The sequence below is a fragment of the Coloeus monedula genome (genome assembly GCF_965178545.1).
Source record: "Coloeus monedula genome assembly, chromosome: 5".
NCBI lineage: Eukaryota > Metazoa > Chordata > Aves > Passeriformes > Corvidae > Coloeus > Coloeus monedula.
The window spans coordinates 73,656,558-73,684,461 of NC_138785.1; the positions used below are offsets into that span (position 1 = coordinate 73,656,558).

Here is a 27,904-nt window from a genome sequence, read left to right on the forward strand (position 1 = left end):
TGGGAGGGCTGCACCCCCTCCCCGCGGGGTCCCCTTGGCGTTGAGGTCACCTCGCTGTGGTGGGGACAATGTCCTTTGTCCCAATTTACACCCGTTTGTCCATCCTGATCCGTCAGCTCCGTGTGGGACATCTGGGAGGGGGTGATGTTGATGATGATGATGATGAAGATTCCCATTATCCCGCTGCAGATCCCGGCCCAGGAAGGCCCAGTTTGGCCGCAGAAAGGCTGGGAAGGAACAAACTGGGAGCACTGGGCAGGAGGGGATGGACTGCCCAGATCCTGTGCCCAGATCCTGTCCCCAGCTCCTGGGTTGGGGACGCGATGCCACCCTGGGGTGCTGGTGGGGGACACTGCTGTCCCCACCGGCTGCGGGTCCGGCCTGGGCTCTGGTCTCGCTTCCAGCCCCGGTTCTCCGTCCTCGTCCCGGGTTTCCTGTCCCGGCGGCATTTCCATGGGCTGGGCCTCAATTCCCGGAAAGCGCTACCTCATCCCTGTCGGGGCGCCAGGGACGCAAACACGGGCGGAGCCCCCGCTCTTGTCCCTGTCCCCCCCCTCCAGAACCTTCCCTGGCTCCGGGCAGTGGTGCCAGGCAGGGCTGGGGGGGGGGGGGGGAGCTGGGACACCCCCCGGTCACCTGGACCTCCAAAATTCCCAGTACAGCCCCGGTATAATCCCAAATGCTGCTCTGACATCCCCCTCCTGTCCCCTGCGGGATTTGGATGTCCCCTGGCTCAGGAGGTGACCCTTTGTCCCCTCCCCAGTGTCCCCCGGCCAGTGTCACCCCCTTGGGCACAGGGGCACGTCCTGCTCCAGGCCATGGCATTCCCGGCCAGGGGCTTCCTGACCTTGATCCCAATGATCCCAGGGGCTTGATCCCAGTGATCCCAATGATCTCAGCGACCCCAATGATCCAAATGATCCCGGCAATCTCAGCGGTTCAAATTATCCCAATTTTCCCGGTGTTCCAAGGGGTCTCACTGATCCCAAAGTTGTCAATGATCCCGATGACCCCAATTATCTCAGTAATCCTAATGAATAAATTATCCCAATTATCTCAACAACCCCAATGATCCAAATGATCCCAATTATCTCAACCATCCCAATTATCTCAGCGGTCCCAACTACTTCAACTCAGTGATCCCAGTGATCCCAAATTCCTCGATTATCAGAACGATCCCAATATTCTGCCTGTGCTTTTGAGGCCCCCACAGGTGGTTCCTTCCCATTATTTTTGGGAATGGCAGGATGGACCCTTTTTCTGCCTCCCTCCCTTGAAGTCTCCCAGATCTGATCCCAATCCCAGGACCCCCCGGGCTCTGCTCCCACCCTTGGAATCTCCCAGCTCTGATCCCAAATCTGGGATCCTCGGCTCTGATCCCCCTCCCGGGACCCCCCGGCTCTGCTCCCACCCTCGGGATCTCCCAGCTCTGATCCCAAATCTGGGATCTCCGGCTCTGATCCCCCTCCCGGGACCCCCGGGCTCTGCTTCCTGGCACAATCCGATCCAGGAGCCCCCTCTGGGAACGAGAACGACCCTGGGGAGGAGAATCCCAGGATAATCCCGGGCTCTGGAGCCGGGATGGGGGCTGGTTGTGGGGACAGATGTCACCCGGCACGCGCAGTGACAAACCCGGCAGAGATTGGGACAAATTCAGGGTGACACTGGCGGAGCTGGGGGGTGTGGGGGTGGCGTGTCCCCCATCCCGGCCGCTTTGGGACCCTTGTCCCCCCTCGGTGGCCGTGGCCGGGCGGGGAGCGGAGGTTCCGCTGCCGGCGGGGCCGGGGCTGGCCCTGCCTCCTCCTCCTCCTCCTCCTCCTCCCGCTGCTCCCGCTCCCACATCTGCAGCTGGAATTGCAATTTGAGGCGCTGCCTGGGCCGGGACAGGGAGTGGGAGGAAGCCGGAGCGCGGGGGACTGCGCGGGGCCCCGACGGGGACAGAGCCGCGGACAAGACGGGGACAGAGCCGCGGGGACAGAGCCGCGGGCACCACCCCGGCGGGCACAGCCCGAGTGGCAAAGCGGGGGCTGCACCGAGGGGTCCCCAACCTGTGTCCCCCCCCCTCCAGCGGTGAGTGGCCGGGGGGTTGGGGACAGCTGGGGGACAGCAGGGCGTGGGGAAGTGGGGGTCAGCCCTGGCCCAGGTGAGGGTGGCACCGCCCCGGGGGGTCTCTACCCGGTTTGGGGACACTTAAGGGGGGGGGGTGGGGGGGCGGTGCCAGGAGTGCGAGGGCTCTTCCCAGTGGGAATGGGGGGCCGTGGGCGCGGGGGGGAGTGGGGATGGACGCTCTGGCACTGTCCCCGTGCGTCCTGTCCTGGGGGACACCGCTGTCACCACCGGGGACACCACCAGGGACAGTGCCACGATGTGCCAGCACTGTGCAGGGGCTGTGCCGGGGACACCCCTGGGTGGCCTCCGTGTCCCAGCCATGGCTGAGGGGACAGGGAAAGGGCTCCAGGGAACCCCAACAGCTTCTCCGGAAGATTTGGGGTGTCCCCAACCCCACAGCCGTGCTCAGCCCTGGCACAGGGGGGATGTGGGGACAAAACAGCTCCTTCTGTCCCCGCAACATCTGGATCGGAGCCCCACAGCTGCCCTGAGCACCCCGGGTGTCCCGTGGGGACATCTCGAGTTGTGGGGACAACCCGAGTTGTGGGGTCACCGTGCCAGGCCAAGCCGGTGTCCCCGTGCCACTCTCGGCCATGCCACAGCCCCGCTGTCGCTCCTGGCTCCTCCAGCCTGATCCCGTCCCAAACTTTGTTTCCTTTCCCCGTTTCCGTGAGCCCCCGCAGGGGAGGAAATGGTGGAAAGTCCTCAAAATCGCTGCTCCTGCTGGAGGGAGCCCCAGAGCCACCGGGATCCTGCCCTGGAAGGGACCCCCGGAGTTGGGGACTTGGTGTTGTGTCCCCTGGGTGACTGGGGGACACCTTGGGGGGTTGAGGCCACCCACCCTCCTTGCAGGGACCTCAGCAGGGGGTTGGCACCTTGGGGACGAAAGTGGCTATTGGCCACCCCCTGCCAGCTCTAAAGAAGGAGGATTTTGGCCACCTGAAGCCTGAGGGTCAGCACAGACCCCAGAGTGACCCCCTGGACACCCCCCATGGCCACGGAGGGACAGGGAATGAATCCAGGGAGTCACCGAGGGCTGGTGTGTCCCTCTGGATCCATCCATCCGCGGGATGTGGGAGCTCAGACTGCGGGGTTGGGGACATTGGGGACATCCCTGCACATCCCAAAACCACAGCCTGAGCCCCAGGCAGCGTTTTTGCTGGAAAAGACACAAATCCCACAGTTGGGAGCTGATTTCTGGAGCGTGTCCCTGCACGAAAACCTCCTGGAAAGCCCCATTTTGGTGGAAAAGCCCCTGGACCACCCCTAACCTGCCAGGACCCCCCCTCTGCGTCACCCCAGGGCCACCAGCACCTCAACCCCCACCCACAGCTCCGGGGTGGCCGGAGCTGGACACCCCCATTCCAGGGAAAGCATCCCCACCTGCCGTTTGTATCCTAAAGGGTTTTTTTTGGGAACAGGGAAAGCTGTGGGGGCCGGCAGCGCGTGGGTGGGTTTGGCTCATGGCGAGGCCTCTCCCGATGAGCTCAGCCCTATCCCGAGCCGCTGGATTTGTGGGATGAGAGTGGCCGGCACGGCCTGGGGGACTCGGAGGTGCCGGGATGCCGCAGCCTCGGGAAGGGAGCCAGGAGCTGGGGTGTTATCCTGGGAAGAAGATTTGGAGCTGGTCCAGGCTGGGTCTGGGATCCCTTTGGCCACCGTGCTTCCATCAGGAATATAAATTGGGATTTTCCCTAAACGAGACCCCAAAAAAGTGCTTTGGCTGAGGGTAAAAATGTGCAGGAACAGCGATTCCCACATGTCCGCATCCCACACATCCGTATCCCACAGATCCGTATCCCACAGATCCGTATCCCACAGATCTTCCCAGTGACAGGAACGCGGGCCGCTGTCCCCACAGTGGCTGTGACAGCCGGTGACCCCCCGCCGGTGACCCCCCGCCAGTGACAATCGCTTGTGCCCCAAACCGCGACAGCCGCTCCCGCACCCCGTTGTGAGCTGGGATTTGGGATCCCCTCCTGCCAATCCTACAGATCCCAGCCCCGTCCCCGGTGCGTTTTTGGGGGGGATCAAGGCTGGGATCACACTGAGGGGACACCGTGGCCACCCCACGCTTCCGAGGGGACACAGGGATGGATTTTGTCCCTTTCTTTTTCAGGCCATGGCGATGCTCCTGGAGCCCGGGATGCAGAGCCTGCGGATGGGTAAGGATGTCCCGGGGGGTGGCACTGGCTCACGTGTCCCCTGAGTCCCCCCAGAAGATCGTTCTGTGTCGGGGTCCCTCGCTGTTCCCCTTCTGTGTCCCCTCCACAGCTCCCACGCCAGGGTAACCAGAACCCGGTGTGGGAGGAAACCCGATCCCACCATCCCAAACCCGATCCTGCCATCCCAAACCCGATCCCACCATCCCAAACCCGATCCCACCATCCCAAACCTGATCCCACCATCCCAAACCCGATCCTGCCATCCCAAACCCGATCCTGCCATCCCAAACCCGATCCCACCATCCCAAACCCAATCTTGCCATCCCAAACCCAATCCTGCCATTCCAAACCTGATCCTGCCATCCCAAACCTGATCCCGCCATCCCAAACCTGGTCCCACCATCCCAAACCTGATCCCACCATCTGAAGCCCGATCCCGCCATCCCAAACCTGAGGCCACCATCCCAAACCTGATCCCACCATCCCAAACCCGATCCTGCCATCCCAAACCTGATCCTTCCGTCCCAAACCCGATCCAGACACGCCAAATCCGAGTCCTTGATCCCAAACTCAATCCTGCCATCCCAAACCTAGGAGTGCAGAGGCCACAGCAGGAATTAACCACCCTCCCAACCCGATCCCAACCCTTATCCGCAGGAATGGGATTTCATGTCCAAGGCTCTCCAGAGCCCCCTGGGGGGTTCACCGGTCCCCCCAGCTCTGTCGTACGTGGAGGCGATGGAGAGACCATTCTCGTTTGTCTGGGATCAAATATTTATGGGACAGACAGGGATACAGGGAAAGGCACTTATGGAGCAGGTGTTGGCGACAGCAGACGTGTCACCGGCACGGCTCCGGGGGGGACACGTGGCAATCGCTGTCCCCAACTCCGCGATGTGGCAGTGCCTCGGCTCTTCCCCGGACACGGAAAGTCGGGACCAGCCCCATCCCAATCCTGTGGCTGCTGCTGTTTTTGGGGGGTCCCAGAGCATTCCTGGAGCACTCCCTGGGGCTCCTGAGCTTCCAGAGGGTGTCCCAGTGCAAACTGGTGGCACTGGGAGATGGGGTGGGTTTGTCTGGACACTGGCGAAGGGGAGATGGAGTTTTGCTCTTCCCGGAGGAGCCTCCTCTGTTCCCAAATCTCTCCAGAGCCTGGCTGGGGGCGGGCGCTGGTCATCCCTGCTCCCATGGCCCCGATCCCGGCAGGATCCCGGCTGGATCAGCAATCCCAAATCGAGGTCTTGGGGCCGACAGTCCCTTCACCTCCCCGGTATCACCGCCTGGACCTCACATCCCCTTCCCAACACTTTACCCCATCCCAATCCCTTGGGAAAGTTGCTCCATTGGCTCCCCCAGCCCCTTCCTGGCCGCCCCCTTCCAGCTGGAGCCAGTCCAGCTCTTTTGGCTCTTTTGTGGGGGGTGATTAATTAATGCTGGCTGCTAATTGGAGACAGGTGCCCGGCGCAGTGTGGGTGGGACAGCCTCGTGTCCCTGGTGTGGGGTGCGGGGGACTCTGGGGCTCATCCCATCCCAATTCTGGGATCTTCGGGGGTCCCTGGGGCTGGAATTCTGCTGCTGGAAGGGACAAGGATGGCTGGTGGCTCCAGGAAGAGGAAGAGGAGGAGGGAAAATCCGCTGTGCCATCCCTGAGGTCCCCACCCCCAGATTTTGGGGTCACCACAGGCTCACACAGGAATTTCTAGGGTCTCCAGAAAACCGGGATGTTCTGGAATTCAGCCCAGGGGCCGAGCTGGACCTGCTTCCCCTCTCTGGGTCTCCAAGGATTTGAACCACAGACACTTCCTTTCCCTCTTTCCAAGTTTTCCCCCATTCCCTCTGAATCCAAACCTTCCAGCTGCTGGCCTGGAGCAGCTTCCCCATCCCTGGAAGTGTCCCAGGCCATGTTGGAGCAACCTGGGATAGTGGAAGGTGTCCCTGCCCATGGATCATCTTTAGGGTCCTTCCCAACTCCAACCACCCCACAATTCCATGATTTTATGATCTCCATGTCTCCATGCCTGAAGTCCCCACAGTGACTCTGTCTCCTCCACCGCCACATCCACCCCGGATCCGTCTCCATCGGGATGTCCCGGGTGGTCTCTCCTTGGGGAAGGGTCTTTGGGGGAGGTTGGGGTCAGCCGGACTCACCCGTCCATGTCCCCAGGTGCCAACAGCGAGCGGTGCCCAACGCCGTCCCCGCCCGGCTCCCCGGGGACACCCCATGACAGCTGCAGCATCGCCCCATTGACGCCTTCCCAGTCACCGGTAAGTGGGGGACCAGTAGGGCCATTGGGGTTCCCAGTAAGGCCAGCATAGAATCCCCAGTAAGGTAGTTGTGGGGTTCCCAGTAAGGCTGTTGTGGGATTCCCAGTAAGGCCATTGTGGGATTCCCAGTAAGGCCATTGTGGGGTCCCCATTAAGGCCGTTGTGGGGTCCCCATTAAGGCCGTTGTGGGGTTCCCATTAAGGCGTTGTGGGGTTCCCAGTAAGGCCATTGTGAGGTCCCATTAAGGCAGTTGTGAAGTTCCCAGTAAGGCAGTTGTGGGGTCCCCATTAAGGCAGTTGTGGGGTTCCCAGTAAGGCCATTATGGGGTCCCAGTAAGGCCATTGTGGGGTCCCAATAAGGCCAGTGTAGAGTCCCCAGTAAGGCCATTTTGGGGTCCCAGTAAGGCCAATATGGTGTTCCCAATAAGACCACTATGGTGTTCCCAGTAAGGAAATTTTGGGGTCCCAGTAAGGCCATTGTGGGGTCCCCAGTAAGGCCACTGTGGGGTCCCAGTAACACCACTGTGAGGTCCCAGTAAAAAAGCTGTGGGATCTCCTGTAAGAGAGTTTTGGGGTCCCCAGTAAGGCCAGTGTGAGATCCCAGTAAGACCCCAGGGGTTCCCAGTAAGGCCCTTGCGGGGTTCCCAGTAAGGCAGTTGTGAGGTCCCAGTATGGCCATTGTGCCATTCCCAGTAAGGCTTTTATGGGGTTCCCAGTAAGACCACTGTGGGGTCCCAGTATGGCCATTGTGCCATTCCCAGTTAAGGCTGTTATGGGGTTCCCAATAAGACCACTGTGGGGTCCCAGTATGGCCATTGTGCCATTCCCAGTAAGGCTGTTATGGGGTTCCCAATAAGACCACTGTGGGGTCCCAGTAAGGCCATTGTGGGGTCCCTGGGGGGCTGTGGGGTCTGTCCCGCTGTCCTTGCCCCTCTGATCCTTCCCCAGTTGCTTCTCCCCCTCCCCTCCCCTCCCAGTCCAGCCTCCATCCCCCCAGTCCCACAGGATGGGTCAGCCTATCCCAGGACCTATATCCATGGGACTTTCAGGATGGAGGGGTTTTCCAGCTCTAGAACAACCCACTAGGATCAGATGAACCCCCACAAAACATCTGCCCTCATCGGGGGTGTGTGGGAGGCCGCATTCCGGAGCCGGATCCTCCCTGGAGTTCCTTGTCCATGCACATTCCTGCACCAGCCGCCTCTTCCCTGCTGATCCCGGCATTTTCCCCGGCCAGCTCGTGTCCGCACTTATCAAATTTGGGGACATTAAAAGTTAACGAGGCTTTTAGCTTCCTGTGGTGACACGGGGACAGGGCCTTGGCACATCCTCACGGCTCCTTCGGCACGGCGACAGCGCTGGAGGGAAGGGACAGGGACACGGGGCGGGGAAAGGAAAAGTGTGGGAGCAGCAGTGGGAACATCCCAAAACGCCTGGGCCAGGGGGATTTTCAGCTGGGTGACCCTTGGGGACACCTGGGACAAGGTTAGATTGGATACAGGGAAGGTTTTGGCTGGGTGACCCTTGGGGACACCTGGGACAAGGTTAGATTTGACACAGGGAAGGGTTTTGGCTGGGTGACCCTTGGGGACACCTGGGACGATGTCACCTAGTCTGAGATGGGAAGCAGGGAAAGGCTTTGATTGGGTGATCCATGGGGACACCTGGGATGATGTCACCTGGTCCAAGATGGGGAGCAGGGAAGGTTTTGGTTTCAATGATCCTTGGGGACACCTGGGACAATGTCCCTTGGAGTGAGATTGGATACAGGGAAGGTTTTGGATTCAATGACCCTTGGGGTCACCTGGGACAATGTCCCTTGGACTGAGACTGGACACAGGGAAGGTTTTCCACTCGGTGACCCTTGGGGACACCTGGGATGAGGTCCCTTGGAGTGAGATTGGATACAGGGAAGGTTTTGGGTTCAGTGACCCTTGGGGACACCTGGGACAAGGTGAGATTGGACACAGGGAAGGTTTTTGATAGGGTGACCTGTGGGGACACATGGGACGAGGTCCCTTGGAGCAAGGCTGGACACCAGGAAGGTTTTGGGGGTTCTTGGCTCTGATTTTAGGGTTCAAGTGAGGAGGGCTCAGCACCACAATAAAAACAGGACCCCCCAACCATCCTGGGTGCCCCAGTGGGCATCCATCCCTCTCCAGGGCTGCCCAAATCCTTGTGTCCCATGGGAACTGCCTTTAGGAACAACCGCAGCCACCCCGTGGAATACGGGAGATCCTTTTCCCAATGAGTTGGCGATGTGTAAGAAGAGGAATCACCCATCAGGGAATCACCGAGTTGGGTGAACATCCTGGAAAAAATCCTGAAAATCCTGAGAGAATGAACCCCTTCCTGGGTTTTTTACCCCTTTTCTGGAATGAGCCAGCCCCAGCTGAGTGCTTGATCCCATTCCTTGTGTTCCAGCGGAGCGAGGTGCGCTCCCAGCAGACCCCGTCCTTCTCCGTGGTGGTGGCCATCGACTTCGGCACCACCTCCAGCGGTTATGCCTTCAGCTTCACCAGCGATCCCGAGGCCATCCACATGATGAGGTGAGGAGCCACCAGAGGCCCCGGAGCTGCTCCTGGGGCTGGGAAAGGACTTTTATGGCCCCAAAATGATGGATGTTGGGTTGGTGGGAGATGATTCCTGGAAGCAATGGGTGGAATGTGTGGGATGAGGATACTCCAAGGGCTGGAGCCTCTCTGCTGTGGAATGTCCAGCCTGGGGAACGGAAGGACCCAGGGAGAGCTGCGAGCCCCTTGCAGAGCCTAAAGGGGCTCCAGGAGAGCTGCAGAGGGATTTGGGATAAGGGATTTGGGACAGGAGGCAGGGAATGGCTTCCCAGTGGGAAAGGGGAGCTTGGGCTGGGATGTTGGGAAGGAATTGCTGGCTGGGAGGGTGGGCAGGGGCTGGGCTGGAATTGCCAGAGCAGCTGGGGCTGCCCCTGGAACCCTGGCAGTGCCCAAGGCCAGGCTGGACACTGGGGCTTGGATCCAGCTGGGATAGTGGGAGGTGTCCCTGCTCATGGCAGTGGGTGGCACTGGGTGGTCTTCAAGGTCCCTCCCAACCCAAACCAGTCTGGAATTCCATGAAATTCCTTGGAGGACAGAACAGGGTCATCCCTCCTACTTTGTCCCCCTTTAAGGTCCTTCAGACCATGCCCATAGAAACAAATCCAACCTGGCAGGACCCATTCCCTGGAAGTTCACCAGCTCTGGGTCCTCTTTGCAGGAAATGGGAAGGGGGGGACCCAGGCGTGGCCAACCAGAAGACCCCCACCAGCCTCCTGCTGACCCCGGAGGGGACATTCCACAGCTTCGGCTACACCGCCCGGGATTACTACCACGACCTGGACCCCGAGGAGGCCCGCGAGTGGTTCTACTTCGAGAAGTTTAAGATGAAGATCCACAGCACCAGTGTGAGTCCCTGCTCCCACCCCAACGTTCCTGATATTCCCAGGGGAATCCTGGCCAGGCTGAGAGTTGAAATGTTGGAAAAAGCCCCGTTTTAGCCCATTTTAAGGTGAATTTGGGGTTCTCCTGTCCGAGCTGCTCCAGGGTGAGTGGATGTGGCTGCTCAAAGGTGCTTCAAGTGCCTGAACTCCAGCTCGGGTACAGAGGGATGAGCAAATTCCTGAGGTTTGGTGATGGATCCGGCCACCTCCCAGCCCCTTGTGTGATCCATCTGCTGTTCCCAGCAGGATCTGACCATGAAAACCGAGCTGGAAGCTGTCAATGGGAAGAAGATGCCGGCGCTGGAGGTGTTTGCCCATGCGCTGCGCTTCTTCAAGCAGCACGCGGTGCAGGTGGGGCCACCTCCGTCCCTCCTCCTCCTTCCTAAATGTAATCGTTTGTAGGGTCCTCTCCATGTGAGGGTGGGGAGGCCCTGGAATGGAAATCCCAGAGCAGCTGTGGCTGCCCCATGATCCCTGGAAGTGTCCAAGGCAAGGTTGGATGGGGCTTGGAGCCACCTGGAATAGTGGAAGGTGTCCCTGTGTGGGACTGGATGGGATTTAAGGTCCTTTCCCAACCCAACCCATTCCATGATTCACCGGGAGCCCCCATGCTCCAGCCAGGATGTCACCTCCTGCTTGTCCCCTGGCAGGAGCTGAAGGACCAGTGCCCATCCCTGCCCGAGAACGATGCCATCCGCTGGGTCCTCACCGTGCCGGCCATCTGGAAGCAGCCGGCCAAGCAGTTCATGCGGGAAGCGGCCTACAAGGTGGGGGGGACTCCAGGGGGTGACCACGTGGTGACCCTCACAGGGGATTTGGTCTCTGGGGATATTCCCATCCTCCCTCACACTGAATTCCCAGTGCCAGAGGGCAGGGTTAGGTGGGATACTGGGAAGGAATTCCTCCCTGTGAGGGTGGGGAGGTGCTGGGCTGGAATTCCCAGAGAAGCTGTGGCTGCTCCATCCCTGGAGTGTCCAAGGCTGGGTGGGATGGGGCTTGGATCCAGCTGGGATAGTGGGAAGTGGCAGAGCGTGAAATTGGATGGGATTTAAGGTCCCTCCCAACCAAAACCAACCAAAAGCTGTTGGTTGATTGGTTGGTTGGATAATTTGCCAGGTGGGTGGTTGAGTGGCTGATTGAGCGGTTGGGTCGTTGGTTGGGTGGGTTGTTGATTGAGTGGTTCAATGGTTGTGTGGTTGGTTTGGTGCTCAGGTCATTGATTGAGCAGCTGTTTGGTTGAGTGGTTGGGTTGTTGGTCGGGGTGTTGGTTGAGTGGTTGGTTGAGTGGTTGTGTTGTTGGTCAGGGTGTTGGTTGAGTGATTGGTTGAGTGGTTGGGTCATTGGTCGGGGTGTTGGTTGAGCGGTTGTTTGGTTGAGTGGCTGGGCTGTTGGTCAGGGTGTTGGTTGAGCGGTTGTTTGGTTGAGTGGCTGGGCTGTTGGTCAGGGTGTTGGTTGAGCGGTTGGTTGGTTGAGTGGTTGGGCTGTTGGTCAGGGTGTTGGTTGAGCGGTTGGTTGGTTGCTTGAGCAGGTGGGTCATTGGTTGGTTGCTTGATTGCATGGGTGGTTGGGTCGTTGGTTGAGCGGTTGTTTTGCTGAGTGGTTGGTTGGTTGAGTGGTTGGTTGGTTGAATCATTGGGTGGGTGGTTGGTTGAGTGGTTGGTTGGTTGCGGGGTTGAATCATTGGTTGGGTGATTGGTTTGGTGCTTGGGTGATTGGTTGAGCTGGTGGTTGGTTGAGTGGTTGGATGGTTGAGTGCTTAGGTGGTTGAGTAGTTAGTTGAGTGGTTGAATCATTGATTGGGTGGGTGGTTGGTTGAGCAGTTGGGTCACGGGCTAGGTGATTGGTTTGGTGGTTGGGTCATTGGTTGAATGGTTGCTTGGGTGGGTGGGTGATTGGTTGAGTGGTTGGTTTGGTGTTCAGGTCAATGGTTGGTGGAGCGGTTGGATGATTGAGTGGTTGATTGGTTGGGTGGTTGCTTAGGTGGTTGGTTTGGCGCTTGGGTAGTTGGTTGAGCAGTTGGGTCTCGGGCTGGGTGGCTGGTTGGTAGGTTGAGCAGGGTTGGGTGACTGTGGTTGGTTGGGTGGTTGGTTTGGTGGTCAGGTCATTGGTTGGGTGGTTGGTTGGTTGATTGAGTCATTGGTTGGGTGGTTGGTTTTGGTGATCAGGTCATTGGTTGGGTGGTTGGTTGGTTGAGTCATTGGTTGGGTGGTTGGTTGGTTGAGTGGCTGGATGGGTTGGACTGGGTGCTTGGCTCATTGGCTGAGCTGTTGGCTCACGAGCTGGGTGGCTGATTGCTCGGTTGAGTTTTTGGGTGAACATTCGGATGTTTGGTGAGGGTTGGGTCCCCCAGCATTCCACAACTCCAGGTGAGCTCCAAGGGGATGTGGACACACTCTGGGAACCCCCAGTCCCTGTCCCCTCCCCACCCTGTCACCGCATGTCCCCACAGGCCGGCCTGGTGTCCCCGGAGGCCCCGGAGCAGCTGCTGATCGCGCTGGAACCCGAGGCCGCCTCCATTTACTGCCGGAAGCTGCGGCTGCACCAACTGATCGAGCTGAGCTGCCGGCCCCCGGCCAGCGGGGCAGAGCCCCCCCACCCCATCGACTCCAGCTTCCGGCAGGGTGAGTGGTGCAGGAAATGGGGTCGGGACAGGGCCGGGGGCTGGAGGAGCAGGGAATAGCATCTGGGCCTGGGTTCCAGGTCTGGAGGGTCCAGCAGCTGCAACGGCTGGGGAAGTCCCGAGAGATGCCATTCCCAGAGATCCCCCCGTTCCCAGAGACCCCTGTTCCCAGAGACACCATTCCAAGGCTCCCCCATTCCCAGAGACCCCCATTCCCAGAGACCCCCTCCCCATTCTCAAAGACCCAATTCCAAGGCCCCCCCATTCCCAGAGACCCCATTCCCAGAGACCCCATTCCCAGACACTCCATTCCCAGAGGTCCCCCATTCCCAGAGACCCCATTCCCAGAGACTCACCATTCCCAGAGACCCCATTCCCAGAAAACCCATTCCCAGAGATTCCCCCCAATCCCAAAGAGATCTCTGTCCCCAGAGATCCCCCATTCCCAAAGACCCCCCCATTTCCAGAGACCCCATTCCCAGAGACCCCGTTCCCAGAGACTCCATTCTCAAAGACCCCATTCCAGAGACCCCTGTTCCCAGAGATCCCCATCCCCAGAGATCCTCCACTCCCAGAGACCTCTCCCATTCCTAAGCCCCCTGTCCCCAGAAACCCCCCGTTCCCAGATCCCCCATTCCCAGAGACCCCATTCCCCTCACCCCAAATCCAGGGCATTTTTCCCTGCTTTCCCAGAAGCCCCCAAGCCGTGTCCCCCTCCTGCCACCTTGGCCACCACCCCGTGTCCCTGGGCCACCTCAAGGGAGTGTCCCCCCATCCATGGCATCCTGAGGCTTTCCTGGGACAGCCCCAGATTTCCCAGTTGGGACCAAGCCCTGGAATTGGGATGTGCTGGTGGTGATCCCAGATGGAGATTCAGGGTTCCGTGGGATTTATGGGGTTGCTTGAGCTGATCCTGAGGATGAGGAATTATCCATGTGCCAAAAATATCCCGGGATAGCCCCACCTTCTCTGATTCATCCCGGCCTTTCCGGGTGGCTTTGATGTCCTTGGGATGGGGGGAGCAGAGGAAACCCCACCCGGGCTTTGGGGTCCGGGGCGGAGGTGGCATCGCAGGTGCACACAGGGTGATCCCATGGGATCCGGTGCGATCCTTTGGGATCCCAGCAGGGCACTGGAAAAGCTGGATCAGCCCATCTGTGGTGGAGCTGGGCCATATGGGGCTCACCAGTGCTCCCAGTACAGCCCTAGTACAGCAGGAATGGGGCGGATCCCAGGGAATGGGGTGGATCCCATGGAAATAGTGAGGGGATCCTGACCCCACTGCTGACCTCTGGCTCTGTCCCTCAGCCCGGGAGCAGCTCCGGCGATCCCGGCACAGCCGGACCTTCCTGGTGGAGTCGGGAGTGGGGGAGCTCTGGTCGGAGATGCAGGCAGGTAGGAGTGGGGGGAACACGGGTGGGGGTTCCCGCTGGAGATTCCCAGATCCCGAGCACTTCCCAGATTCCAGAGACTTCCCAGATTCTGGGGACTTTCTGGATCCTGGGGTCCCCCTGGATGAGTGGCTGAGGGGCTGAGGGTGCCCTTGCCATGGGGGTCACACGGGTGGGGCCAGTCCCTTGACCCCACAGAAGGGGCGGGATCTCCCTGCCACCATCCCATCCCTTCATCCCTCTGCCCCCCCCAAATTCCAGCTGGTTTTTTTGGGTGGGGAAACCACCTCCAACCCCTCGATATTTTGGTTAAAACTTCATTTTCCTGAGGGAATCTCAAGCTCCCAGCCGGCGGGTGGGTGTCGCGGGGGGGTCACTCAGGACCGCCACCCTGTCGCTGTCCCCTCCCGCAGGTGACAGGTACATCGTGGCCGATTGTGGCGGGGGGACCGTGGATCTGACCGTGCACCAGATCGAGAAGCCGCAGGGGACTCTGAAGGAGCTCTACAAAGCTTCGGGTGGGCTCCGGATCCCCATCCATCCATTTTTTCCCCCGCTCTGGGATCCCCCTGGACCCCAAAACCCGGCTGGAGCCCCCCGCCCCACAAAAGGGTCGTGGGTGGGGCTGTGGCTCCACCTGGTGGCGGCGGGGGGAAGTGCAAGGGGACCGGGGGGACAGAGAGGGGACAGAGGGACAGGGGGGTGGACTGGGGAGACAAAGTGGGATGGGGGTGGATTTAAGGGGGACAAGAAGGGACAGGGGGGATGGGTTGGGGGTGGTGGGTGAGGGGGGACAGAGGGATGGCGCTGGGGTGGAGGAGACAAGAGAGTGTGGGGGACCTGGGGACATGGGTGCCACGGGGTTACGTGGGGACCTGAGGACGTTGGGATGGGGGGGACACGGGGATGTGGTGGTGGGAGACATGGGGACACAGGGATTTGGGGTTATGAGAACGTGGGGAACATGGGGTTGGGGTGCCATGGGGACAAGGGGGATATGGGGGACATGGTGATGGGGGACATAGGAGACACGGGGACATGGGGGTGTGGGTGCCACATGGGGGACATGGGGACACAAGGAGATGATGATGGGGACATGGGGACACGTGAGTTTGGGGTCACGGGAATGTGGGGGACATTGGGATGGGGGGATGTGGGGGTGGGGTGCCATGGGGATATGGGGGATATGGGGGACATGGTGATGAGGGACATGAGGACATCGGGAGCTGGGACATAGGAGACATGGGGACATGGGGACCACAGGGACACAGGGATGGGAGACACGGGGACACGGGAATATGGAGGACATAGGGACATGGGAGAACGTGGTGATGGGGGTCGTAGCGGCCAAGGGGACATGGCTACCACGGGGCCACCTCCTGACTCCATCCTCGTCCCTCAGGAGGTCCCTACGGGGCCGTGGGCGTGGACCTGGCCTTCGAGAAGCTGCTGTGCCACATCTTCGGGGACGATTTCATTGCCACCTTCAAGGCCAAGCGTCCAGCGGCCTGGGTGGACCTGACCATCGCCTTCGAGGCGCGGAAGCGCGCGGCCGCCCCGAGCCGCTCCAGCCCCCTCAACATCTCCCTGCCCTTCTCCTTCATCGACTTCTACCGCAAACACCGCGGCCACAACGTCGAGACCGCGCTCCGCAAGAGCAAGTGAGGGGTGACGCGGTTTGGGGACATCTCGGGAGCACGGGGACATCTTGGGAATGATGCTGGGGATGGGGAGAGGGCAAGAGAAGGGCAATGGTGGAACAGGGGTGGTGGGGTGGGTGGGAGAGGACAGGGAAGGAGCAGGCGGGAGTGGGCAGTGACGCCTGGGTCCCCTGTCCATCCCCAGTGTCAACCTGGTGAAGTGGTCGTCCCAAGGGATGCTGCGGATGTCCCCCGAGGCCATGAACGAGCTGTTCCAGCCAACCATCACCCACATCATCCAGCACATCGGTGCGGCCTGGGGGACACCCCTATCCCTGGGGGACACCCCAATCCCTGTCCCTGGGATCGCCCCCTGTCCCTGGGATCACTCCCCGTCCCTGGGATCGCCCCCTGTCCCTGGGATCACTCCCCGTCCCTGGGGGACACCCCCATCCCTGTCCCTGGGATCGCCCCCTGTCCCTGGGATCACTCCCTGTCCCTGGGATCGCCCCCCGTCCCTGGGATCGCCCCCTGTCCCTGCGACCTTCCCTGTTACTGGGAGCCCCCAGTTCCTGGGATCTCACCCATCCCTGGGACCCCTTCCATCTCCAGGACCTTCCCTGTCCCTAGGACCCCACTCCCTCCCTGGAACTGTCCTTCTCCCCGGAACCCCCTTTGTCCTTGGGATCACCCCTGTCCCTCAGAGCCCCCCATCCCTGTGACCCCTCCCATCCTTGGGACCCATCCATCCCCGGGACACCCCCTCATTCCTGGGAGTCCCTTCATCCCTGGAATCCTTCCTCTCCCTGGGCCCACCCCTGTCCCTATGAGCCCCCCATCCTTGGGACCATCCCTGTGCCTGAGGGATCCCCCCATCCCTGGGACAATCCCACATCCCTGGAACCCTCCTTGTCCCTGGAACCCCCTTTGTCCCTGGGATCACCCCTGTCCCTGGAATCGCCCCAGTTCTGGGACCCCCTTTGTCCCCGGGACCTTCCCTGTGTCTGGAACCCTGCTGTCCCTGGACTGACCTTTGTCCCTGAGATCATTCCTGTCACTGGGACCCCCAATCCCTGGAACCCTCCTTGTCCCTGGAACCCCCTTTATCCCTGGGATCACCCCTGTCCCTATGAGCCTCCCATCCTCGGGACCATCCCCATGTCTGAGAGATCCACCCCCCATCCCTGGGACAATCCCACATCCCTGGAACCACCCACATCCCTGGGACCAACTCTTTCCCTGGGACCCCCTCCATCCCTGGAACCCCCATTGTCCTTAGGATTCCCCATTCCTGGAACCCTCCTTGTCCCTGGGATCTCCCATCCCTGGAATCCTCTTTATCCCTGGAACCGCCATTGTCCCTGGGACCACTCCTTGTCCCTGGAACCCTCCCTGTCCCTGGAACCCCCATTGTCCCTAGGATCCCCCATTCCTGGAACCCTCCCTGTCCCTGGAACCCTCCCTGTCCCTGGAACCCCCATTGTCCCTAGGATCTCCCATTCCTGGAACCCTCCCTGTCCCTGGAACCCCCCATTGTCCCTGGGATCCCCCATTCCTGGAACCCTCCCTGTCCCAGGGACCCCATTCCATCCCTGGAACTTCTCCCATTCCCGGACTCCCCTCATCCCTGGCCCCCCATCACCCCACCCCATCCCCCCATCCCATCCCCACACCTCTTCTCCACCAGCCCAACCCCAAACCCCCTCCTTTTATCCCCGCTCCAGACACCCTCTTGAAGAAACCCGAGGTCCAAGGCATCAAATTCCTGTTCCTGGTGGGCGGCTTTGCCGAGTCGGCCATGCTGCAGCGGGCGGTGCAGGCCGCCTTCGGCCACTGCTGCCGGGTCATCGTCCCGCAGGACGTGGGGCTGACCATCCTCAAAGGGGCCGTGCTCTTTGGCCTAGACCCCGGCGTGGTGCGGGTGCGCCGGTCCCCGCTGACCTACGGCGTGGGGGTCCTCAACAAGTTTGTGGAGGGGAAGCACCCGCGGGAGAAGCTGCTGGTCAAGGAGGGCAAGAACTGGTGCACCGACATCTTTGAGAAGTTCGTGGCCGTGGACCAGTCGGTGGCATTGGGCGAGGTGGTCCAGCGGAGCTACTGCCCGGCCCGGCCCGGCCAGCGCCGGACCATCATCAACATCTACTGCTGTGACACCGATGACGTGGTGTACATCACCGACCCCGGCGTCAGGAAGTGCGGCACCATCAGCCTGGAGCTGGGGGATGTGGGGGACGCCACGGGGGACGCGGGCCCGGCGTGGGGCCGGCGTGAGATCCGCGCCAGCATGCAGTTTGGGGACACCGAGATCAAGGTGACCGCGCTGGACACGCGCACGGCGCGCAGCGTGAGGGCCACCATCGACTTCCTGTCCAACTGAGGGGCCCTGGCATTGTGGGGGTGCCCCCAGGAGATGCCACCATCGACTTCCTGTCCAACTGAGGGGCCCTGGCATTGTGGGGGTGCCCCCAGGAGATGCCACCATCGACTTCCTGTCCAACTGAGGGGCCCTGGCATTGTGGGGGTGCCTCCAGGAGATGCCACCATCGACTTCCTGTCCAACTGAGAGCCTCCATCATCATGGAGACCTCTGGGACCTGCCACCATCGACTTCCTGTCCAATTGAGGGACCCTGGAGGATGCCACCATTTACTTCTTGTCCAACCGAGAGCCTCCATCATCATGGGGATCTCTGGGACCTGCCACCATCGACTTCCTGTCCAACTTAGACCCCCCTGGAGATGCCACCATTGACTTCCTGTCCAACTGAATGTCCCTGGCATTGTGGTGACATCCCCTGGGAGATGCCACCATCGACTTCATCTCCAGCTGAGAGCCTCCATCACCATGGAGACCTGCCACCACTGACTTCCTGTCCAACTGAGAGCCTCCATCATCATGGAGACCTCTGGGACCTGCCACCATCGACTTCCTGTCCAATTGAGGGACCCTGGAGGATGCCACCATTGACTTCTTGTCCAGCCGAGAGCCTCCATCATCATGGGGATCTCTGGGACCTGCCACCATCGACTTCCTGTCCAACTTAGACCCCCCTGGAGGATGCCACCATTGACTTCCTGTCCAACTGACATTGGGACCACCATTGTGGGGACCACCAGGAGATGCCACCATTGACTTCATCTTCAGCTGAGACCATCCTGGGATCTGCCACCATCAATTTCATCTCCAGCTGAGACCTTGCCAACATGGTGGGAACCTCTCGGATCTGCCACCACTGACTTCCGGTCCAACTGAGGGTCCCAGGAGATGCCACCATCAACTTCCGGTCCAACTGAGAGTCCCTGTCATTGTGGGGACCACCAGAAGATGCCACCATTGACTTCCTGTCCAGGTGAAGGATCCGGGAGATGCCACCATCGACTTCCTGTCCAGCTGAGACCTTCCTGGAGATGCCACCACTGAATTCCTGTCCAACTGAGACCTTCCTGGAGATGCCACCACTGAATTCCTGTCCAGCTGAGACCTCCCACAGTCATTGTGGGGACCGTCGTAGGTTCTGCCACCATCAACCTCATCTCCAACCAAGACCCCCTGGAGATGCCACCATCAATTTCCACCCCAGCTGTGACCTCCTGTCATTGTGGGGACCATCCACCATCGATTCCCTCCCAAACTGAGACCCTGGGGACCCCAGACCCTGCCCCCACCCTCTCCCAGCCCCCCTTTAACTGGAATTTGCCTCATGACCCCCCCCATCCCCCATCCAGGACTCTTTGGGATTATCCATGGACAACTGGGGGTGTCCCCTGTCCCCTTGGGTGGGTTCATGGAGGGGACCTGGGCTCCCAGCCCTATTCCCAGTGGGATTTTCTTCCTTCCCGAGGTAGGATTTTGTACTTTAACCCCCACAGGCATGTAAGATATCTTTTATATTTATATATATATATATATATAGGCACATAAAACCTCCTGAAACTGCTCCTGGTCCTTGTACCACGAGAAAAAAAAAACAGGAAAAGAGAAAAAAAACCCAGGAAAAAACCAAGAAAACCCAGAAAAAAAAAAGAGAAAAACAGGGGAAAACCCAAAAAAGAGGCGCTGGCAGCAACACGAGGACACGGCTGGGGACACGGCCCCAACCCCGGAGCCACAGGGAACTCCCCGCTCCCGCCCCACATTCCACAGGCAAAATTCCTCCCCAGCCCAGGAAGGAGGAAAATTCCCACCCCAAGAGGCACAATTCCCCCAAAAACCCCCCTGGGGCTGCGGGGTGAGGGCAAAGCAGCAGCAGCAGCAACAAGGCGGGGGGGGGGGGGTCCCCCTGCCCGCTTTGGGGACCGTCCTGCACTTTGGGGACTTTGGGGACCCCTCGTGGGGGCTGTGGGGACCCCCGGGGTGGGGTTTGGGGTCAGTCGAAGCCGTGCCAGTCGCTCTGCTCCGAGTCGTATTCCAGCTCGGCTCCCACGCAGCGCACCCCGTCCAGGAGCATCGGCGTCCCGTGGTGGCGGTCTGGGGACATCGGGGGACGTGGCTCAGGGACAGCTCTCTGTCGCTTTGGGGAGGGTGGAAACGCCCCTTTTTAGGGGGTTTGGGGGGTTTTAGGGTCGCATGGGTTTGTCCATCCCAGCGATGCTGGGCCCGGGTGGGGGATGTGTTGTCCCTTGTCCTCGTGTCACCGCTGTGGTCAATGCCCAGGGGTGGTGACAACCTCAGAGGGCATAGGGGGCTAGGGGTGGCTGGGATATGGGGTGGAGGACAAGGGGAGCAAGGGGGTGTTGGGGTTTATGGGGAGGGTCCCAGGGATGGGGGGACAGGGGGGGCTCCCAGGAATAAGAAGGATCCCAGAGATTGGGGGGTTCCAGGAACTGGGGGCTCCCAGGGACAGGTGGGACTCAGCCAGGCAGAGGGGCCCTGGGCACATTGGGGTCACCCTCCACCCCCTCCCTTCACCCCTTCCCGAGGGTCTCCTCAACCCCTGGGCTGGGGAATTTCTGGGGTGAAATCCCTCACTTTGGGCAATTCCTCAGCAGTGCCCAGGAGCTGGGACAGCACCATGGCTGAACTGGGACAACTGGGCGAGAGGGGCTGGGCCTGGGGGGGTGGGGAGGGGAACAGGGAGGGACCCCAGGACCCGCCAGAGCTCCTTACCCATAACCCGGGCCTGGACGGTGACCTTGACGTGGCCGGGGCCGTGTCCGGCCAGGAGCAGCTCCTCCCTCAGCACCCCCTCCTTGTGCGCCGTGTACTCGCAGCGCACGCTGTGCCCTGGGAACGGGACATGGAGGGGCTGCCTGAACCCTTCCTGCGCCTGCCTGAGCCTTCCCTGTCCTTCCTGAGCCTTCCCTGCCCTGCCTGTGCCTTCCCTGTCCTTCCTGCGCCTTCCCTGCCCTGCCTGTGCCTTCCCTGCCCTGCCTGCGCCTTCCCTGCCCTGCCTGGGTCCTCCCTGCCCTGCTTGGGTCCTCCCTTTCCTGCCTGAGCCCTCCCTGCCCTGCCTGAGCCTTCCCTGCCTTGCCTGCGTCTTCCCTGCCCTTCCTGAGCCCTCCCTGCCCTGCCTGACCTTGCCTGTCCCTTCCCTTCCCTGCCCTGCCTGTGCCTTCCCTGCCCTGCCTGAGCCTTCCTGATCCTGCCTGAGCCTGAGCCCTCCCATCCTTCCCGCCCTGCCTGAGCATTCCCCGCCCTCCCTGAACCTTCCCTGCCCTCCCCGAACCTTCTCTGCCCTGCCCTCCCTGAGCCTTCCCTGCCCTGCCCTACCCTACCTGAACCTCCCTGCTCCTTCCCTGCCCTCCCTGCTCCTTCCCTGCCCTGCCCGAACCTTCCCTGCCCTCCCTGCTCCTTCCCTGCCCTCCCTGCTCCTTCCCTGCCCTGCCCGAACCTTCCCTGCCCTCCCCGAACCTTCCCTGCCCTGCCCGAACCTTCCCTGCCCTCCCTGCTCCTTCCCTGCCTGAGCCCTTCCCATCCTTCCCACCCTGCCCGAATATTCCCTGACCCCTCCCTGCCCTACTTGTCCCCTCCCTGTACCCCCCACACTCCACCCACGTCCCCCCCAGGGCTCCTTCCCCTTGCACCAGGGTGGGGAACCCGGCCCCGATCCCGGCCCCGATCCCGACCCCGATCCCCATCCCGATCCCGGTCCCGCTCCCGGCTCCAATCATCGGCCCCAGTCCCGGCCCCAGTCCCGGTCCCGATCCCAATCCCAGCCCCAACTGGGAATCTCCAAACAAACCCTAAAGCGCTTTCTTGGGATGGAGCCAGCGGCCTTTTGGGAAAAGCCCTGTCCTCGCCCCGTCCCTACTGCCGGGAGGTGACACCGGGCACGGCCCCGCCCCGTCCCCACTGCCGGGAGGTGACACCGAACGCGCCCCTAGGGGACAGGGATGTGGCAACCAGCATCCATTGGCTGTGGGACAACTGGGATGGGACCGAGATGGCCCCAGGGACCTGCGGTGTGCTCGGAGTGTCCCCAAAGAGCTGCCACCCAGCCCAGGGTGACGCTCAGCTGTCCCCAGGCACGGCCCCGCTCCCGGATCCCACGGATGTGGCAGCGCCCAACTGTCCCCGAAGTGGAGGTTGGCACCTCTTGGAGCAAACCCTGTCCCTGTCCCCCTGGAAAAAACCTTGTCCCTGTCCTTGCCCTGTCCCTGTGTCCCTTGGAGCAAATCTTGTCCCTGTCCCGTCTGGAGCACACACTGTCCTTGTTCCCGTCCTCTGGAGAAAACCCTGTCCCTGTCCCCCTGGAGCCAAATCTGTCCCGGTCCCTGTCCCCCCGGAGCCAATCCTGTCCCTGTCCCCTTGGAGAAAATATTGTCCCTGTCCCTGTCCCCTTGGAGCAAACCCTATCCCGGTCTTTGTCCCCCTGGAGAAAACCCTGTCCCTGTCCCCCTGGAGCCAATCCTGTCCCTGTCCCCTTGGAGAAAACCCTGTCCTGGTCTCTGTCCCCCTGGAGCAAACCCTGTCTCTGTCCCCTTGGAGAAAACCCTGTCCCTGTCCCTGTCCCTGTCCCTGTCCCTGTCCCTGTCCCTGTCCTTTGTCAGGGTCTGGAGTCCCCTCACCCACAGAGACCCCCCCCCCCCCCAGGAAAAGAAAACCCCAACAACAACAAAATAACGGGATTTGGGGACACTGGGGACCCTGAGAGCGAGGAATTGTCACCTCCTCGGGACACCTGGGTGTGGCCTCCCCCCTCCCCCCCGCTGGAAAAGAGCCGGGCCCCGGCTGGGGACACTGGGGACGAGGAGGGGACACGGTACCTTCCGGCAGGGAGGTGACACTGGTGACGCGCAGGTTGGGGTTGGGGACAGGGAGGGGACAAACGTCCCTGCCCAGCCTCGGCACGGGGGGCAGCAGGAAGGTGATCTCGTACTTGTGTAGGATCTTCAGGAATCCCACCTGGAAAACCGGGATATGGGGCGGGGAGGGGGTGGGAGAAGGGGGTGGGGGGGTGACACCACGGCTGGGTTGCCATTGTCACCCCCCTTGGGGACAAGGGACACTCGAGAGTCCCCAGGAAGGTGGGGACAGCACCTGGAGAGGAGGAATTTTATCCTAAATATTCCCACTGTTAAATCCCGGGGGGGAATTTGTGCCCTAAAAAATTCGGGGAACAATAAATAGGAAATAATTTAGGGAGTGATAGGAATAATTTAGGAAATAAATCAGGAAAAGATAACAAAGCCGGTGATTTTGCACCAAAAAACCGCAGGAAAAATAAGGAATTTTGGGACAAAATTCTGGGAATGAAGACCCGTGGATGTCACGGGAGCAGGGAGAGGTTTTCCAGCCTTTCCTGGAAAAGGCAGGAGCACGGCTTCCCATGGAATTTCTCCACTGCCGTGATGAAAACCAGAGCCCTCCGGAGCTTTGGAAAAATCCATTTTGGGAAGGGAGCGAGCTGGGATCCTGAGGGTGTAATTCCCAAAAAATCCCCCACGGGCTGGGATCATCCCAAAAAACTGGAAAAGGATCCAGAGATCCTAAACCCAAAGGGGCTCCGGGAGAGCTGCAGAGGGACTGGGAACAAGGGCTGGAGGGACAGGAGGCAGGGAATGGCTTCCCAGTGGGAAAGGGGAGCTTGGGCTGGGATTTGGGAAGGAATTCCCGGCTGGGCTGGAATTCCCAGAGCAGCTGCGGCTGCCCCTGGAAGTGTCCGAGGAACCGGGATGAGCTCCAAGCTCTTCCCCACCCCCCCCTCCAAATTCTGGGATTTATCCTTTTAAAACCCCAGGAAAACCCCCCCCAGGATCTCCTTTCCACAGCCACATCCCAACCCCGCCAGTCCCTCCCGGTGCCCCCACGTCCCCGTGGGTGGCACTGCCACCCCCTCATCCCTACGGATCACGTGCCGGGCCTCCGGGTGAGAAAACAACAACAGCCGCCCCCGGCAGCGCCGGATTTGGGATTTGGGATGGAATTCCGGCCTCCCGCGCCCGCCACGAGGCTCTGACTCAGCGCTGGTGGCAGCTGCAGGTGCCACACATTGGTGGCACCGCGGGTGGCTCCTCGTCCCCTCCGCTGGCATCGCCCCCGGAGCCGCTCGGAGCTGGCGGCACCCACGGGAATGTGGCCGGGATAACCGGGAATGGCCACGGTGGCACCCAGCGTCCCCAAAACGGGGCAGAGGGGACGGTGCCACGCGTGCCCGGTGTCACCCCAAAGCCACCGGGACGCGGCGCTGGATTTGGGGGACAAGCGGGACAATGCCGGGAGCACCCCTAGGGAAGGACGTGGAATTCTGGGCTGGGAACGCCTCAAAACCTGGGAATTTTCGAGAGTTGGCGGCCCCAGAGTCCCCAGGGCAGGGTGACACCCCCCTGCTGTCCCCTTGTCCCCCACCTTGACCAGGAAGTGGCCGTCCTTGTCCTGGGTCACCATCACGGCCGAGTCGTGCAGCTGCTCCTGGAAGTGGACGTGGCCGTGGGTCCCCTCCTGGGGGTGGCCCTGGGTCCCCTCTTGGGGGTGGCCCTGGGTCCCCTCGGGGGCGAAGCGCACTCCTGTCCCCTTGCCCTTGCTGCCTGCAGGTGACAAAGCCCCCGGTCACAGCCGTGTCCCCAAGAGGGGTGGCCTCGTGTTGGGGGAGCGTGGTGGCACCAGGAGGGGCTTCCTTGTCACCCTTGCCCTGTGTCACCTGGGACAGAGGTGACCTGTGGTGACAGCCAGGTCCTCTCCGAGCAGGGAGCTGCCACCAGCCTGTGTCCAGAGGGTCCCCAAGTGTCCCCAAATGTCCCCAAGTGTCCCCAAGCTCGGCAGACTCCTCTTCCTCTTGTGATGCCCTCAGGGTAAGTGACATGGGCTGGGGACACAGGGATACAGGGATACAGGTGGCCAGTGGCCACCTCCGAGCAGGGAGCTGCCATCAGCCCACGTCCAGAGGGTCCCCAAGTGTCCCCAAGTGTCCCCAAGCTCGGCAGACTCTGCTCCCTCCTCGGCCCGAGCGGTGCCACGGGCAGGTGCCACGGGCAGGTGGCACGGCTGTGACAAGGCCAGCAGGACAAGGGCCACCAACCTGGGGACAGCGCTGTCCCCAGAGAGGCCCGAATCCCGTGGGATTTTCCACGTGCGCCGCTTCCATGGAACATCCGCCCCTTCCTCCTCCTCCCCCTCCTCCTCCCCCTCCTCCTCCTCCTCCTCCTCCTCCCGCCGAGCCGCGGCCCCGCTCCCAGCTGGCAGCAGATTGTCACCGCCGCCAGCAGCAGATTGTCGCCTCCCTTGTCGCCTGAAGAAAAGGCTCTTTGTGCCGGCAGCGCCGGGAATCCCGGGATTTAATGAGCCGGGATTTAATGAGCCGGGAATTGACGAGCCGGGTTTAAGGTCCCGCCATTGTTCGGCCCCAAATCCCCTCCCGCACTCGGGGAGGGGGGGACGGGACACGCGGTGACACCGTGAGGACACGCGGGGGACCCTCCTGGGTGGCACCGCGGCGATCCCAAAGGATCTGGGCGGATCCCAAATCCCGATGCCAGCCCGGGAATCTCAATCGCAAACCCTGATAATCCTAAACGAGCTTTCGGTGGCACTTTGGTGGCACTTGGGGACAGCGCGAGGGTGCCCTGGCCACCCCCTCCCGGGCACGGACCCTCTGGAAAAAGTGGGATTGGAGCAGGAGGAAAGTGGGAATTCACCCCGGGGACAGGCAGGGAATGTGCTGGATCTGGGATTTATGGGATCGGGGAATCCCTTGGATCTGGGATTTATGGGATCGGGGAATCCCTTGGATCTGGGATTTATGCGATCAGGACCTGCTGGATCTGGGATTTATGGGAGCAGGGAATCCCTTGGATCTGGGATTTATGGGATCAGGACCTGCTGGAGCCTCGGGGTCACCGTGTCCCCCCAAAGGGGGCTCAGGGTCCCCCCCAAGATGCCCCCAACCCTTCGTTCCCGGGAATGAGGCAGCTCCTGGGGCTTTCCCGGCCCCATTCCCGCCGGGATACAGCCGCCCCCAGCCCCATTCCCACGGAAATTGCCGGAGCACAAAGGAGACGGAACCCCACAAAGATTCCTCGGGATTTGTCTCACTCCGAAGCCCTTTTGGGGTCCCTCGAATCCCTGGAGTGGGGCAGAGGGACCCCAAAAGCTGAGCCAGGGACAGAATCGACCCCAAAACCTCCGGGAAACCCCTCAAATCCCTGGATTCAGGCAGAGGGGACCCTAAAAGCTCCGGGAAATCCCTCAAATCCCTGGATCCGGGCAGGGACGGGGGACAGGGAGGGGACACGGGGACTCACTCACCCTTGCCGGCCGTCGCCATCTGTCCCCTCCGCCGTCCGGCGTTGTCGCTGTCCCCAAATTCAGCGGCCGGGGGGCATCGTCCGGGAATGCTGCGGGATTGGGGCGGGAATGGGGTGGGAATGGGATGGGAACGGGAAGGCGCCGGTCCCTTCTCATCCCATTGCGGGGACAGTGGTGGCCGCGTGGTGGCCCCGTGGTGGCACCGAGGTGGCACCGAGGTGGCCGCGATCCTGGCGGGGAGGAGCCTGCGACAACGCCTGGAATGGGAATCGCCTCATCCCAAATCTCCGGGAAAAGAGGGAATTCGCACCCCGCGCGTGCCTCGGTTTATCCCTTTTCCTCCCCCCCCCCCCCCCCCCAAAACCTCTCCCAGGTTTGGGAATCTTTTCCAGGCTGGAAGGAGCAGCGCAGATCCCAAATTTGGAGCTGTCCCCAGATCGCTTTTCCCGGGATAACGGGGCACGGGAATTCGGGATGTGACATCCTAAAAATGCCCTGGATGGAACTGTGAGGGTCAAACCTCCTCCTCCTCCTCCTCCTTGGGATCGCCCCATGCAAGGACGCGGGACCGGGAACGCCGGCAAGAATTGGGAAGCGGGAGCCCCAAAACGGGAAATCCATGGAAAAAAACCCCCAAATTTTGGGAAAAACGGCATAAAACAAAGCCGAGCTGGAAGGAGGGGAGCCTCTCCCGGAGGGAAAATCCCGGGATTTGGGGGCGTCTCAAGCCACACTGGGCGGGGGGGGAGGGCAGAGCTGTCAGCAAACCTCAGGATCGGGGTGACAGCGGGAGGGGACCCCGGGAGGCGACACCGCGAAGGGACACCGGGCTCGGGTTTGTCGTTCCCTCCCCTTTCCCCAGCCCCGTTTGACCTCCACCATCACCCGCGGCCCGCCAGCCCCTCCTCGGGGGTCCCCCGGTCCCTCCGCGCCCCTCCCGGGTGTCCCCGATGTCCCCCCGATGTCCCCCCGATGTCGCCGTCCCCCCGATGTCGCCATCCCCCGCTCACCCCGCCGCTCCCGCTGCCCGCTTCCCGCTGCCGGGACACGCCCCCCAGCTTCTATTGGCTGCTGCGCCCCCACCTCGCTCTTCTATTGGTCAGTGCTCACGCCGGTCACGCCTTCAGGCCACGCCCCCAGCAGCGCTTCCCGGGCGTTACCAAGGGGCGGGACTGTTGCTAAGGGGCGGGGCTAAGGGAGAGGCAGCCAATGGCGGCAGGGCGCGCGTGCCGCGGGGCGCCCCCTTGTGGGCGGCGGGGGGAGGCGCGGGGGCGTTGCCATGGGAACGGGGAGGGGCGGGGGAGGGGCTGAGGCTTCCCTTCCCTAAATCCCTTTCCTAAATCCCTTCCCTAAATCTCTTCCCTGAATCCCCTCCCTAAATCCCCTCCCTGAATCTTTTCCCTTCCCTTCCCTAAATCCCTTCCCTGAATCCCCTCCCTAAATCCCTTCCCTGAATCTTTTCCCTTCCCTTCCCTAAATCCCTTCCCTAAATCCCTTCCCTGAATCTTTTCCCTTCCCTTCCCTAAATCCCTTCCCTGAATCCCTTCCCCGAATCCCCTCCCTGAATCCCCTCCCTGA

The 27,904-nt window shown here is 61.3% G+C and overlaps 3 protein-coding genes across 4 annotated transcripts in view; 1 reads left to right on the top strand and 2 right to left on the bottom strand.

Annotated features, from left to right (window-relative positions):
• Window positions 1–176, bottom strand: part of SIGLEC1 (sialic acid binding Ig like lectin 1) — a gene marked incomplete at both ends in the record, with an annotated part of 31,412 nt that extends 31,236 nt beyond the window's left edge. The window contains one exon of the mRNA XM_082282019.1: window positions 90–176. Coding sequence (XP_082138145.1) covers window positions 90–176 — 87 coding nt within the window. The remainder of the gene's footprint in view (window positions 1–89) is intronic.
• A 1,730-nt stretch (window positions 177–1,906) lies between these two features.
• Window positions 1,907–18,027, top strand: HSPA12B (heat shock protein family A (Hsp70) member 12B). Its single transcript, XM_082282536.1, has 13 exons — window positions 1,907–2,070; window positions 4,229–4,274; window positions 6,439–6,539; window positions 8,963–9,087; window positions 9,770–9,956; window positions 10,239–10,343; window positions 10,643–10,759; window positions 12,442–12,613; window positions 13,921–14,007; window positions 14,417–14,521; window positions 15,406–15,664; window positions 15,849–15,952; window positions 17,368–18,027. Exons 2-13 carry the CDS (start codon window positions 4,232–4,234, stop codon window positions 18,018–18,020), a joined length of 2,058 nt encoding a protein of 685 aa, XP_082138662.1. The 5' UTR covers window positions 1,907–2,070; window positions 4,229–4,231; the 3' UTR covers window positions 18,021–18,027.
• Window positions 18,028–19,972: 1,945 nt separating this feature from the next.
• Window positions 19,973–27,418, bottom strand: ADISSP (adipose secreted signaling protein). 2 transcript variants are annotated; one of them, XM_082282538.1, is made up of 6 exons: window positions 27,337–27,418; window positions 26,327–26,415; window positions 24,431–24,609; window positions 22,849–22,987; window positions 20,750–20,866; window positions 19,973–20,110 (listed from the first exon to the last, which is right to left on the bottom strand). In XM_082282538.1, exons 2-6 carry the CDS (start codon window positions 26,343–26,345, stop codon window positions 20,010–20,012), a joined length of 555 nt encoding a protein of 184 aa, XP_082138664.1. In that variant the 5' UTR covers window positions 26,346–26,415; window positions 27,337–27,418; the 3' UTR covers window positions 19,973–20,009. The 2 variants fall into 2 exon arrangements, with proteins under 2 accessions (XP_082138664.1, XP_082138663.1); XM_082282537.1 differs by having other exon boundaries at window positions 20,015–20,153.
• Between the last annotated feature and the right edge of the window lie 486 nt (window positions 27,419–27,904).

What these genes read in the sequence shown, in the direction of transcription:
- HSPA12B (XM_082282536.1), top strand. Translation starts at nt 4,232, where the DNA reads ATGGCGATGCTCCTGGAGCCCGGGATGCAGAGCCTGCGGATGG. An exon ending in CTGGTCGGAGATGCAGGCAG is followed by an intron (nt 14,008 to 14,416) that starts GTAGGAGTGGGG and finishes CCCCTCCCGCAG; the next exon opens with GTGACAGGTACATCGTGGCC. An exon ending in GGAGCTCTACAAAGCTTCGG is followed by an intron (nt 14,522 to 15,405) that starts GTGGGCTCCGGA and finishes CTCGTCCCTCAG; the next exon opens with GAGGTCCCTACGGGGCCGTG.
- ADISSP (XM_082282538.1), bottom strand. An exon ending in ACGGCCACTTCCTGGTCAAG is followed by an intron (nt 22,988 to 24,430) that starts GTGGGGGACAAG and finishes CCGGTTTTCCAG; the next exon opens with GTGGGATTCCTGAAGATCCT. An exon ending in CGTCCAGGCCCGGGTTATGG is followed by an intron (nt 20,111 to 20,749) that starts GTAAGGAGCTCT and finishes CGATGTCCCCAG; the next exon opens with ACCGCCACCACGGGACGCCG.